The sequence below is a fragment of the Electrophorus electricus genome, chromosome 24 (genome assembly GCF_013358815.1).
Source record: "Electrophorus electricus isolate fEleEle1 chromosome 24, fEleEle1.pri, whole genome shotgun sequence".
NCBI lineage: Eukaryota > Metazoa > Chordata > Actinopteri > Gymnotiformes > Gymnotidae > Electrophorus > Electrophorus electricus.
The window spans coordinates 922,523-935,000 of record NC_049558.1 but is presented as its reverse complement, the minus strand read 5'-3'; the positions used below and the strand labels follow the sequence as shown (position 1 = coordinate 935,000).

The window sequence follows — 12,478 nt, the reverse complement described above, 5'->3', positions numbered from 1 at the left end:
AATGTACAGAGACATCCTTGAGGAAAACCTGCTCCAGAGCACTCTGGACCTCAGACTGGGGCGAAGGTGCATCTTCCAACAGGACAACAACCCTAAGCACACAGCTAAGATAACAAAGGAATGGCTTCGGGACAACTCTGTGAATGTGAATGTTCTTGAGTGGCCCAGCCAGAGCCCAGACTTGAACCAGATTGAACATCTCTGGACAGAACTGAAAATGGCTGTGCCCCAACGCTCCCCATCTAACCTGATGGAGCTTGGGAGGTTCTGCAAAGAAGAATGGGAGAAACTGCCCAAAAATAGGTGTGCTAAGCTTGTAGCATCATACTCAAAACGACTTGAGGCTGTAATTGCTGCCAAAGGTGCTTCAACAAAGTATTGAGCAAATCTGTGAATACTTATGTAAATGTGATTTTTTTGGGGGTGGGGGTATTTTTAATAAACTTTCAAAAATTCCAAACAAACTTTTTTCACTTTGTCATTATGGGGTATTGTGTGTAGAATTTTGAGGGGGAAAAATACATTTAATCCATTTTGGAATAAGGCTGTAACATAACAAAATGTGGAAAAAGTGAAGCGCTGTGAATACTTTCCGGCTGCAATGTACGTGGCTCTCGAGGACACTTTCACACTGAGATATTTCAGGCTTTGCATGGCACTGAATATCTGAATTGTCCAGTGTCTCCCCCTGCAGGTCAGTGTCAGTTCTGCGAGCCCACAGGCCTGGCCAGTCTGGCTGACGTCTTCCACGTGAACACGGTGGGCCAGTTGCTCATGAGCTTCGATGTGTCATCCAGCAAGCAGGCCCTGGCTTTTGGAGACTCGGGTGGCTGTGTGCACCTGTGGTCCAGTGCCCCAGAGGTCTCCTTCAATGACTACTCGCGGGAGACAGAGCTGGTTCTCCCCTGCCTAGTGGACTCTTTGCCTGAGCTGGACTGGAACCATGAACTGGTGCCCCTGTCTCTGGTGCCCCTGCCCCTCACCAGCACCGAGCCCTTGCTGTCGGACTGGCCCAGCAACCTCGCCACCCCCAGTCCCAGGTATGGTTTATCCACACACTCTCTGAGCTTAGGGCTGTGTGTGTGTGTGTGTGTGTGTGTGTGTGTGTGTGTGTGTGTGTGTGTGTGTGTGTGTGTGTGTGTGTGTGTGTGTGTGTGTGTGTGTGAGAAACTAGTTTTGATGTGTTGCGATGTGTTAATACTAACCTACTGTAAATGAGTAAATGACAAAGCACTTTTGTAAGTTGCTCTGGATAAGAGCGTCTGCTAAATGCTGCAAATGTAAATGTAATACTTAAGGTCATACTTCATTTGCCCAAATTACAGGTGGCTCTTTTGCTTTGCATTTTTGCCTTCTACTGCCCACTAGTGACTGAGAGTGCTAAGAGAACAATGCTCCATTTCTTTCTGTTCCTCCAGACGAGCGCCTCCAGTGGACCCAGAGATCCTGAGGATGATGAAGACAGTTGGGTTTATTGGATATGCCCCGAACCCTCGCACACGCCCCAGAAATCAGGTGTGTAAGTGCCCACTCCATGATGTTACATTCAGCTGTTATAACATGATAAATGAAAACATCAGATATGGTTTAATTCATATTATCCACTGCCTGCCTTTGACTATTGGAGATCTGGTTTTAAAGTTTATTTAATATGTTTATTTAATATGTACATTTGTTTAATATGTAGGAAAATGAATTCAGAACATTTAAGAAGTTAAATCTCATAACTGTTAAGCCGCTGTTTGTGTGTGTGTGTCAGGTCCCCTACAAAATAAAGGAGGTAGAGCTTGAGTATGACAGCTATAACCAAGTTCCCGAGTCTCCCATTGGCCGAGATGAGGAGCCTCATCTTTACATGGTGCCAAAGAAGTACAGAAAGGTACCTCATTGTGGAGTCCTGTGCTACAGCCCTTATCTCATGACTTTGCTCTTGTGTCAGGGTGTCAGTGACGTGGTCTGTCATTGTCCCTGTTCCCGCAAACCTCATTCAGCTCATCAGCTTACTATGACTGTCATGACCTGAATCAGGTGTCTCAAGGCAGGGTGTGTTAACAAGTGTATTATGTGTAATAAGTGTATTATCGTAATAAATGTGTCATTGCTGTGGTATAATGTCAGAGTAAGGCTGTGCTTAAAGCAGTACTTGTATCCACTAGGTCACCATCAAGTACTCCAAACTTGGTCTGGAGGACTTTGACTTCAAGCATTACAACAGAACGCTGTTTGCTGGACTGGAGCCCCATATACCCAACGCTTACTGTAACTGCATGATCCAGGTGGGAGCACAGCCGCTAATGTTGGTGCTCAACGGCGGTAATAAAAAAATATATAAAGGAAAAGTAAGGAAAAAGTTGTAAAAATAAACAAATAAATAAATAATTGTGATTCAGATTTTTGCTCTTTGCCAGCCTTGACCTGAGGAACTGCCCAGAAAAGTTTTGCAATCAGTTTGCTAAGTGATCCCTAAAATCTCTTTGGAATTTTGGCATTTTGTAGGGGATGTTGGAAATCCACATTGCTGGCTGGGAATGGTTGAGCTCATGTTACCTCTGTTAACGGTTAACTGTCCTGTGTCTGATGGCTAGGTGTTGTACTTCCTGGAGCCTATCAGGTGCCTGGTGCAGAATCACCTGTGTCAGAAGGAGTTCTGCTTGGCCTGTGAGCTTGGCTTCCTCTTCCACATGCTGGACCTGAGTCGAGGAGACCCTTGCCAGGTGCGCTCTGCTTTCTACATCACTGCCACATTGTGCTGCCCAGCACTTTTCAAGAAGGGAGTTTTTTTATTCCAGTTTTCCAGGCATATCGTTTTACTCCAAACCTAGTCACATTGGCCAAAGGTGAGGCACTGTATCATTTTCATGGAATATTCTAGTGTATTGCAGCTCTGCATTAACACAGAAAGTCCAGAAAGATGAGATGATGATGTTTCCTGTCCAGGCCAGTAATTTCCTACGGGCCTTCCGGACCATCCCGGAAGCGTCGGCGCTGGGCCTGATCCTAGCCGACTCAGACGAGCAGACGGGCAAAGCAAGACTGGGCCGTCTTATCCAGAGCTGGAACCGCTTCATCCTCACACAGCTGCACCAGGAGACACAGGAGCAGGAAGGGCCCCAGGCGTACAGGGGCACCAGCAGCAGGTGAGGGGACCATGTCGAAGGACTGAACCAGGGGCCGCACGTTTACGTGTGATATGGGCCACTTCTTTACCAGCTGCTGCCTGCAGGCATTGTGAGTGATGTGGCCATACAAGGAAACCAGCGGAGAACATATGCTGTGTTTTCTGTTTAAATGAATGCACTCAGACTGTGTCCTTAGCAAAATGTTTTGGCTTGGAAAAAGCCACCTGACATGTTGCTGTGTGTGTCTGTGTCTGTGTCTGTGTCTGTGTGTGCTGCAGTGCGCTTGGCTCAACTGGGGAGTCTGTGATTGGCAGGCTGTTCGGCTGTGAGGTGGAGAACAGCAGTCTGTGTCGCTGTGGGAAGGAGACAGTCCGCTCCTCACTCACGCTCCTCTTCACCATGCACTACCCCGAGCACGGCTCCCTCGGTCAGAACACTCTCTGCTCTTCAGCAGGGAACCATGGGAAAGGGGCAATGAAGACAAGCAGTAGTAACACCAGACACAACAGAAGTCAGACATTACGTCTGCTGAATTCTTTCCCATTTCCCATTCAGTTCCCTGTGTTTTATTGTAATCCACTTATTTACCTTTTTTTGTGTTTGACTTGTAACGCGTTAAGAACTGAAGGTGATGTTAAGGATATTAATTAGTGGTGATTTTACAGAAAAAGTGGTCCAGGAATATGACTTTACTGAGATTTTGAAGAAAAGCATCTGTCTGGAACAGAGCACACAAGCCTGGTGTGAAAACTGTGAGAAATATCAGCCCACAGTAAGTCTGTCTGACACACAGGCTTTTGCATCAGTGTCCAGTGCCTGTTATCCATTGCAATTATTAACTCTTTCTTAAATCTTTAGGGAGGCAAAATTTAAAAGGTTTCAATTGGACCTATGTGTAACCTTGCCGTTTCTGCTGTGTGTGTGTGCGTGTGTGCGTGTGTGCGTGTGTGCGTGTGTGCGTGTGTGCGTGTGTGCGTGTGTGTGTGTGTGTGTGTGTGTGTGTGTCTGCATACAGGTGCAGACGCGGAACATCCGCTGCTTGCCTGATGTACTGGTGATAAACTGTGAGGTGAACAGTTTTAAAGAGGCAGAGTTCTGGAAGGCCCAAGCAGAGGTCAGCTCACACCTCCAAATCCCAGATTTGTACCTTCGCATCTTAGCAGTGGGAAAATTCACTGATTGGACTTGGACTGAGCCGATGACTCTTCTTCTGGAGGTCATGGGTGCAGTCATGCTGTGTGTGCTGTATTAACCCCTTGTTGTCTCTCTGCGGGCCAGTACGCATTTAACAAAGCTCTAAAGAAAGAGGCAACCGAACCGCCAAAGCCCAAGGAACCTCTGCCTACCGAGTGGTGTATAGAGTAAGATTCACCCGTATCGCTTTGCACTATAAACACACCTGGCTTTCTCTCAAATAGGATAATGTGCTGTAGAATGTTTTGGTAATATTTTGGCTTCATGCTTTCTTTATAAAACACCACAGTTCCTATTTGTAGTTACCAAACAATGTACATAAGCTATACCATGGTTATACCAGTTACCATAGTTCCCAAGAATGTGCAAAAGCTATAGCGCTTACTCCACAGTTACTATAGTTACTAACAATGTACAGAATCTATACCCGGCTTATGCCACATAGTAACCATAGTTACCACCAGTGTATGTAAACTGTACTTTTGACACATTCTATGGTGTGAATAGGGATGAGCTTGGCGGCGTGGAGGGCCTGACCTTTGACACGTGCGCTGAGGACATGAGGCACGTGTGGATCCCGCTCTGCATCAGAATGCGTATCAGTAAGACCCACGGTTTGGAGGTGTGCAGCCGGCCCGAGGCTGAAGAGGTGAGGCCACAGCACCCCCTGCTGACATGCTCTGGGACCTAATCGCACTGCCATATGTTTAGTCCTCTATTATGGAGTGTTTGAAATGTGCTGCATTTATTTCTTTCAGGAGTAACCTTCAAACATTGTGCCTCGGCTATCACTTCAGTCTCTGTTTGCTCTTTGCAATGTATTCCCATGAGTGGATTGGCTGAGACCAAAATGGTCTCTTGTTGGACATGTATTTTACTGTCCAGAGTGTAAACACCATTAGTTATCTCCATATATAACTCAAAGCTGTCGCAGCTTAAGCCAGTGTTGCTGAACCTTGTGCTCTTGTCTAGTTAAGCTCAGAGGAGGAGGCAGGGGCCGCTGTTGTCTATGACCTGGTGGTCACTGTGCCCCACATCCTAGATGCCCGCACGGGGGGAAACCTAGTGGCCCATATCAAAGTGGGCGAGACCTACCACCAGAGAAAAGAGGTAAGTGTGGCTTCACCAACTTTCAGCTCAATTGAATTAAATTTTTCGGTCTAAGTGCATTTAATGGTTTCTGTCTGTTTGCCCTCTGACTTGAAATAGTCTACCTTTGACCTTAAAGTGAAAGATGGTTGGAAATGAATGCACTTTGACTTTTAATATGTCTGTGTTTTTAGCGCAGTAACTAATAATTGTGTTCTTGTACAGGGAGTAACTCATCAGCAGTGGTATCTCTTTAATGACTTCTTGATTGAGCCCATTGACAAGGTAAAGATGGACATGTACATGTTAGAGTGAATTTATCTGATGTTTCTGGTCAGCTAAGAGGCACTGAGAGTCCTGAGAAAGTCTTTGTGTGTCTCAGACTGAAGCAGCTCAGTTTGATGTGAGCTGGAAGGTGCCCGCTATCATTTACTATGCCAAGAGGAACTACCACTCCAAATATGACTTGCGCAGTAAGACCTCACACTCTCAAGTGTTTGTATTTCACACATCTTTGAAATCACATTTAGCACTAAACTCTGTGTTTGGTCCGCCGTCACACTTTGGCTGTGCGTGTCCCCGACAGTTAAAAACCCCATTGAAGCAAGTGTACTGCTGACAGAAGCCTCGCTCGCTCGTAAGCAGAGGAAGAGTCATGCCACCTTCATCCCCCTGATGGTCAGCGAGATGCCCCAGCCGGGAGACCTCGTGGGCCTGGATGCAGAGTTTGTCACACTCAATCAGGTCAGTAGGGTATGGATGCCCCCAGGTGAATACAGGATATTATTAAAGCAAGCGGGTTTTCAGTGTATACTATCTAGTACCTTGTATACTAATTAGTAGCCCTCTGCCATTAGATAGAAAGCCAACTGATCTATTTTACTGGTCTGTTCCGTTGATCCATTTCACTGATCTATCTTTGCGTTTGTGGCTAAACAGGAAGAGGCGGAGCTTCGGAGTGATGGCACCAAGTCAACCATTAAGCCCAGTCAGATGTCTGTGGCCCGTATCACCTGTGTGAGGGGACAGGGCACTAATGAGGGAGTTCCTTTCATTGATGACTACATTTCAACACAGGAGCAGGTGTGGCCTCTTTTTACCTGTACCTTAGTGAGAAAGAGTGTGTGTGTGAGAGTGAGCATTATGTAATATGGATTTGGAGATTTTTTTTTATTATTATTTGTTTTTTTGCCTTGTGAAATTCATCTGTGCCCTCCTAAACCAGCTTGCTTACAAATTTTGAGTATTGTATCATTGAAAATTCCTGTTATACAGATTTAAAAGCAAGCGTACATCTGAGGATAATTTATAATCACCAAAATGTATCAGTTGTTGCCTTTCTTCAGTTCAGCAACACTGTTGTTACAGGTGGTTGACTACTTGACCCAATACTCAGGCATCAAACCTGGTGACCTGGATGCCAAGATTTCCTCTAAACACTTAACGACTCTGAAGTCTACTTATCTCAAGCTCCGCTTCCTGATCGACACAGGAGTACGTTTCGTTGGACACGGGTTACAGAAGGACTTCCGGGTCATAAACTTGTTGGTGGGTTTGTGCTTCTCACCTCAGACAGGTGCTCTTTTGCTTAAGTCAAGGGAATTGCTACCTGTAGCTGAGACTTTCCCAGGAATACACAATGTGCAAGCAAAGTCAGTAAAAAGACAGTATGTTGGGGGTGCCTCTGGTGGAGGGGGTGGAGTATATAAATGTGTTCACTGCACCTAGGTTCTGAAGGACCAGGTGATAGATACTGTCTACCTCTTCCACATGCCCCGGAAAAGGATGATCTCACTGCGTTTTCTTGCCTGGTACTTCCTCGGTAGGTACTTTGCTATGTCAAACCTGTCTTTCACATATAACTCAAGATTTTGTGCCTGCAGTATTACAGAGGCATTGCCTTACTGCATGATCGCTCCATTTCTTCTTACTCGATTCACTGGCATTGCCTGGTGCTCTTGTTCAGATCTAAACATTCAGAGTGAGACCCATGACAGTATAGAAGATGCCAGAACTGCCCTGCAGCTGTACAGGAAGTATTTGGAGCTGAGCCGAGCAGGACAGGATGAGTTCCGGAAGGTTCTGAAGGGGTTGTACGAGAAAGGACGTAAGCTGGACTGGAAGGTGCCAGAGTCAGACTCCACAGATGGTCAGGGTAGCCCGAAAGGTACGAGATCATGACTTGAAAATGATGGGAAATTAAGAGATTTATGTTCTTTGGAGTACTGTAAGTAATATGTTTGTCTATTTTTAAATTTTATTTTAATACATAATACATAGCATCACTGTGTGAATTACAATACATGCCAATATGTTGTTTTATTCATAGCATTGCTACAGCTGCATATTAAAAGATCATGATGTTTCATTACTTTTGCATATTAATTGTTGGTTGTTTTACCTCGTTGTTAATATACTTTTAACAGGTGCCGCTGCATTCTCCTCTGTGCTGGGCTTATGATCAGACTGCACATTGCTTGGCGACTGTGACATTCCTACTGCAGGGACTGCGTTCTTCACTTGTCCACCTGGGACTCCTCAGCATCGCTCACATCCTGCCTACGCTTCAGCAGTGTGCCTCTTGTGTAGCTCTTGCAAATGCTTAAAAAACCGAGACATCGGCACAACAAAAAGCTATGTGTTCTGGCGAGGGCTTGACCGTGTGTGTGTGTGTGCGTAGTGTGTGTGCGTGCGTGTGTGCGTGCGTGTGTGCGTGCGTGCGTGCGTGCGTGTGTGCGTGCGTGTGTGCGTGCGTGTGTGCGTGCGTGTGTGTGTACTTTGAAAGCAGTATGACAGAGAAGGAAGACATGATGCTGTTTTACAAGGAGGAAAAACAGAACTGAAACTTAACCAAAATTTACAGACAGTACAGTATTTTTCACACCACATTATAGGACTTATACTCACTCAAATGGCCAACACTGCACATACTTACATCTGTTCTTGTTAATTCACTACCGTATGGTATTGGTGGACTGCTGCAGTCATTTCATGTTGGGGAAACTGGTGTCCTTTTTCACGAATAAGCATTTAAATACAGAGACATAAATGTGTTCTCAATCAACACTGCATTTTGATAGTTAGAGATACCTATGCATCTTTTTATAATAGAAGTTTTAAGATTATGTATATGGATACATTTTTGGAAATCACATCAATTTCCCCAAAATGTGTCCATATGCATGATCCAAGTTTTTTGATGTTTTAAACAGATTTGTTTTGACTGGGCAGCATCCAAACTACACCATGAGGTCAGAAAGCTTATCATGAGCAAACTGAGCTTGCAGATACTGGCACAATTCTGCACTAGTGTTTCCTAAACTGATATTCCTGTGGTGGCAAACATTGCACTTACTGAATTCTGTGGCTCAAGAGATCAGTTAGGAAATGAAATAGTATTTGTGTTTGTTTGTTTTTGTAACCAAGTAATGTACACTTTGATAAGGCAGCTGAATAAAATGATTGATTATTTGGGTTATTGTACATTTTCACTTATCTCATTTCTGTCAGGACAGACAGTATCAAAACCAAAGAAATGAATATGAATAACTACAAATGGAAAAAAGTGTCAGTAACACAGACGAGGGCAAAAATCACATCAGTTGCATGCAAATATAAAGTGTGTGTTGCCTTGGAAACAGACTGTTTACTAAGTCCATTAGGTTAGCACCGTTGCCTACAGAGACACCCAGATGAGACTGAAAAGCCTAAATTGAGGCACAAGGTAGTTTGGAGAAATTCTTTTTTGTTCGAAGGGGACGCATCAGGCGTTGTACATTATACATCTATGTGCAAATTTTCTCAATTTCTTGCAGTAGTTTTATTGTTTAATAAAACTAGTAATAATTTTTTTGTTATCTTAGCCATCGTTTGAAAGGCAAAAATCCATCTTGATGTAATGTTAATAGTAACAGAGACTATTAAGTCTTAAATGATGGTTTCAGATGTCAAGTTTTCACAAAGTTTATTCAGCCTTCCTTCTAAGGCTGCACTGTGAACATCTTGTATGAGAAGTTGATCATTCTGGAGAATCTTTACTAGTATTTTAAAAACCATCTCAGCAATGTCCACAGCTGTGGGCGTCAAGGAGATACAGAATTTTATCGGTCAGACATCAAAAGAATTCATGTCCACAGCTTCAGTTTCCTCATTCCTCTGACAGGAAGGGCGTGTGAAGCTCAGCACTACCTGATGAATAGTTTTGCACACAGATTCCACTAAATCTTGCTCTGCTTAGAGAAACAACCAGTGTGGACATGAGGAGAGATCTGTGCCCTCAGCTGTTGAATGAAGACATCTCTTTGGACTGAATAGTCTTGATTTTTTCTCTTAAATATGCAAATAAAACTGAAAGATGATGGACTTCCAGGGCATCTGACTCACTGGGTGAAGCTGTCCTTTCAGTTTTTATGATTGGTGGCATATGTTGGTCAGCAAAAATGGGAATAAAGGCTTTATGTTTTTGGAAAACAGGCTCTCCAACATGCTTTTGCTTTTGATCATTTTAATTGGACTAATAGGACAGCTGTAGCTGGTCTTTGCTATTAAGTTCTTGAGTAAATTCTATTGTCTAGTTAAATCATCTTGATAGTGTTCCACATATGAGAGTACAGTCAATTTGATTGGTGCAGACTTTTTCCTGTGAACAGAGGTAGATAATCTGAGTTTAGGCTCAGTCTTAAGTCTGATACCCTCAAAACAATCAGCTGGAGGATCTGCTAGTATGTGATGTTCTGGGTGAGACTGAAGAGGAGTTATAAATGGCAAAATGTCACTTAAACCACAATGTGTTTGAACACTTGGTTGAAGGACAGGAAGTTTCATTTCTGGAGACAGCCTGGAAGCAAAAACCAAATCAAAAGAATCTTCTCTAAGCACTGAAAACAAGCCGCATTCCTTCCTGATCTTTTGGTTGCTTGTTACCTTACGGTTGGCTGTAATGGAGGCATGGCTCGACCAGAAATAGGGACATTTGTAAATATTTCTGGAAGGGATATTTTTGATGAGGCCCTGAAGGACGTGATTTTGTGATAAGAGGCATTTTCACTGCTTATATGCTATATTTAGCATTTCCAGATAGTTACAAAATATACAGATTGTTAGAGACGCCACCTGTCCTGGTCCAGTTCCAGTTCCCAGCATGAGAGATGCCGCCTGTCCTGGTCCAGTTCCTGTTCCCAGTGCAAGAGCTGCCGCCATCCAGCCTGTTTCCAGCATTAGAGATGCCACTCAGCCTAATCCTGTTTCTCAAGTTCAAGTTCAAGTTCGGTTTATTCGTCACATACATAGTCATACACAGTATAACGCGCAGTGAAATGGTGGAGAGTGCTCTGTCCAAACTGAGGAAGAGAAACAGGGCTGCATAGAGAAAAATATATATATGCAGATAAATATATATATTCTATGTATGTACAAAATATATTAACAATGTATGTACAATATATGTATATTATGATTATATACACAATGTACAATGTATATGGTTGGGTATATATGTACACAATCTACAGAATGTACAGATCCATTTTGTATAATACCATATCTACAGTTGTTGTGTAACAGAGTATAAATCTAAATCTATATATACAGATGTACAGATATACAGTCATGTTACATGGTGGTGGTGGTGGTCCCCACAGTTTATCAGTTTCCCTGATTCAGGGCCCAAATGGCCTGTGGGAAGAAGCTCCTCTTCAGCCTCTCTGTTTTGGCCTTCAGGGAGCGGAAGCGCCTCCCTGACCTCAACAGAGAGAAGAGTCTATTGTTGGGATGGGTGGGGTCCTTCACAATTTTCCTGGCCTTGGTCTCGCACCGCTTGTAGTAGGTGGTCTGCAGGTCAGGAAGTTCCGAGTGAGTGATGCGCTCTGCTGAACGCACTACCCTTTGGAGTGCTTGTCTGTCCTGCTTGGTGCTATTCCCAATGCTCTCGATAGTGCAGGTGTAGAAGTTCCGCAGTACCTTGGAGGGCAGTCTGAAGTCCCTTAGGCGTCTGAGGTGGTAAAGACGCTGACGAGCCTTCTTTGCCAGGGAGCTGGTATGGCGGGACCAGGACAGGTCCTGCGAGATGTGAACACCAAGGTACCTGAAACTATCTACTCTCTCCACCGTGGTTCCACTGATCCTCACAGGTTGGTAGTGCCGCTCCTGCTTCTTGCTGCAATCCACGATCAGCTCCTTTGTCTTACTGACGTTTAGGAGGAGATTATTTTCCTGGCACCAGTTTTCCAGGTGTTTAATCTCCTCCAGGTAGGCCCTCTCGTCGTTGTCCGAGATCAGACCCACGACAACGGTGTCGTCAGCAAACTTGACAATGATGTTAGAGCTGGAAGTGGCTGTGCAGTCGTAGGTGTACAGTGAGTAGAGCAAGGGGCTTAGGACACAACCCTGAGGAGCTCCAGTGCTGAGGGTGAGGGTGGATGAGGCGCAGTTGCCCACCCGTACTGATTGTGGTCTGTCTGTTAGGAAGTTGGAGATCCAGTCGCACAGGGATGTATGTAGTCCTAGATCTCCCAACTTAGTAGTGAGTAGGGAGGGAATGATAGTGTTAAATGCTGAACTGTAGTCGACAAATAGCATTTTAACATAATTTCCCCTCCCTTCGTCCAGGTGAGTCAGTGTAGTGTGGAGCAGATGTGCAATCGCATCGTCAGTGGAGCGGTTGTGGCGGTATGCAAACTGCAGTGGGTCCATGGAGGCTGGCAGTGAAGATGTGATGAAGTCTCTGACTAGCTTTTCAAAGCACTTCATCACGACTGATGTGAGGGCGACAGGGCGGTAGTCATTGAGGTCGGAGGAGGGTCGAGGTTTCTTCGGGACGGGGACGATGGTGGACCGCTTGAAGCTGGACGGGACAATACCGAGCATCAGGGAGAGATTGAAGATGTCGGTGAATACCGGGGCTAGCTGATCTGCGCAGGCTTTGAGGACCCTCCCGCAGATACCGTCTGGTCCCTGGTTTCTGTTCCCGGCCCAGTCTGTTCTCATCGCCTGAGATGTCACTTAACCTGTCCCTGTTTCCTGTATCAGGTCTGCTCCTGTAGCCACACCTCCGGACCTCTCAGACCCGCCATGGACCG

At 44.9% G+C, this 12,478-nt stretch overlaps 1 protein-coding gene across 2 annotated transcripts in view; it reads left to right on the top strand.

The window, feature by feature from the left end:
* pan2 (poly(A) specific ribonuclease subunit PAN2) overlaps positions 1–8,887 on the top strand; it is a 14,399-nt gene extending 5,512 nt beyond the window's left edge. For both annotated transcript variants that reach the window (XM_035522549.1, XM_027025825.2), the window contains exons 7-26: positions 695–1,040; positions 1,419–1,515; positions 1,760–1,879; positions 2,157–2,276; positions 2,586–2,714; positions 2,938–3,137; positions 3,398–3,546; positions 3,785–3,891; positions 4,135–4,233; positions 4,398–4,480; positions 4,821–4,962; positions 5,286–5,423; positions 5,628–5,687; positions 5,785–5,875; positions 5,989–6,146; positions 6,342–6,485; positions 6,771–6,950; positions 7,131–7,224; positions 7,369–7,569; positions 7,829–8,887. In XM_035522549.1, coding sequence (XP_035378442.1) covers positions 695–1,040; positions 1,419–1,515; positions 1,760–1,879; positions 2,157–2,276; positions 2,586–2,714; positions 2,938–3,137; positions 3,398–3,546; positions 3,785–3,891; positions 4,135–4,233; positions 4,398–4,480; positions 4,821–4,962; positions 5,286–5,423; positions 5,628–5,687; positions 5,785–5,875; positions 5,989–6,146; positions 6,342–6,485; positions 6,771–6,950; positions 7,131–7,224; positions 7,369–7,569; positions 7,829–7,863 — 2,693 coding nt within the window. In that variant the 3' untranslated portion in view covers positions 7,864–8,887. The remainder of the gene's footprint in view (positions 1–694; positions 1,041–1,418; positions 1,516–1,759; positions 1,880–2,156; positions 2,277–2,585; positions 2,715–2,937; positions 3,138–3,397; positions 3,547–3,784; positions 3,892–4,134; positions 4,234–4,397; positions 4,481–4,820; positions 4,963–5,285; positions 5,424–5,627; positions 5,688–5,784; positions 5,876–5,988; positions 6,147–6,341; positions 6,486–6,770; positions 6,951–7,130; positions 7,225–7,368; positions 7,570–7,828) is intronic.
* Positions 8,888–12,478: the final 3,591 nt, after the last annotated feature.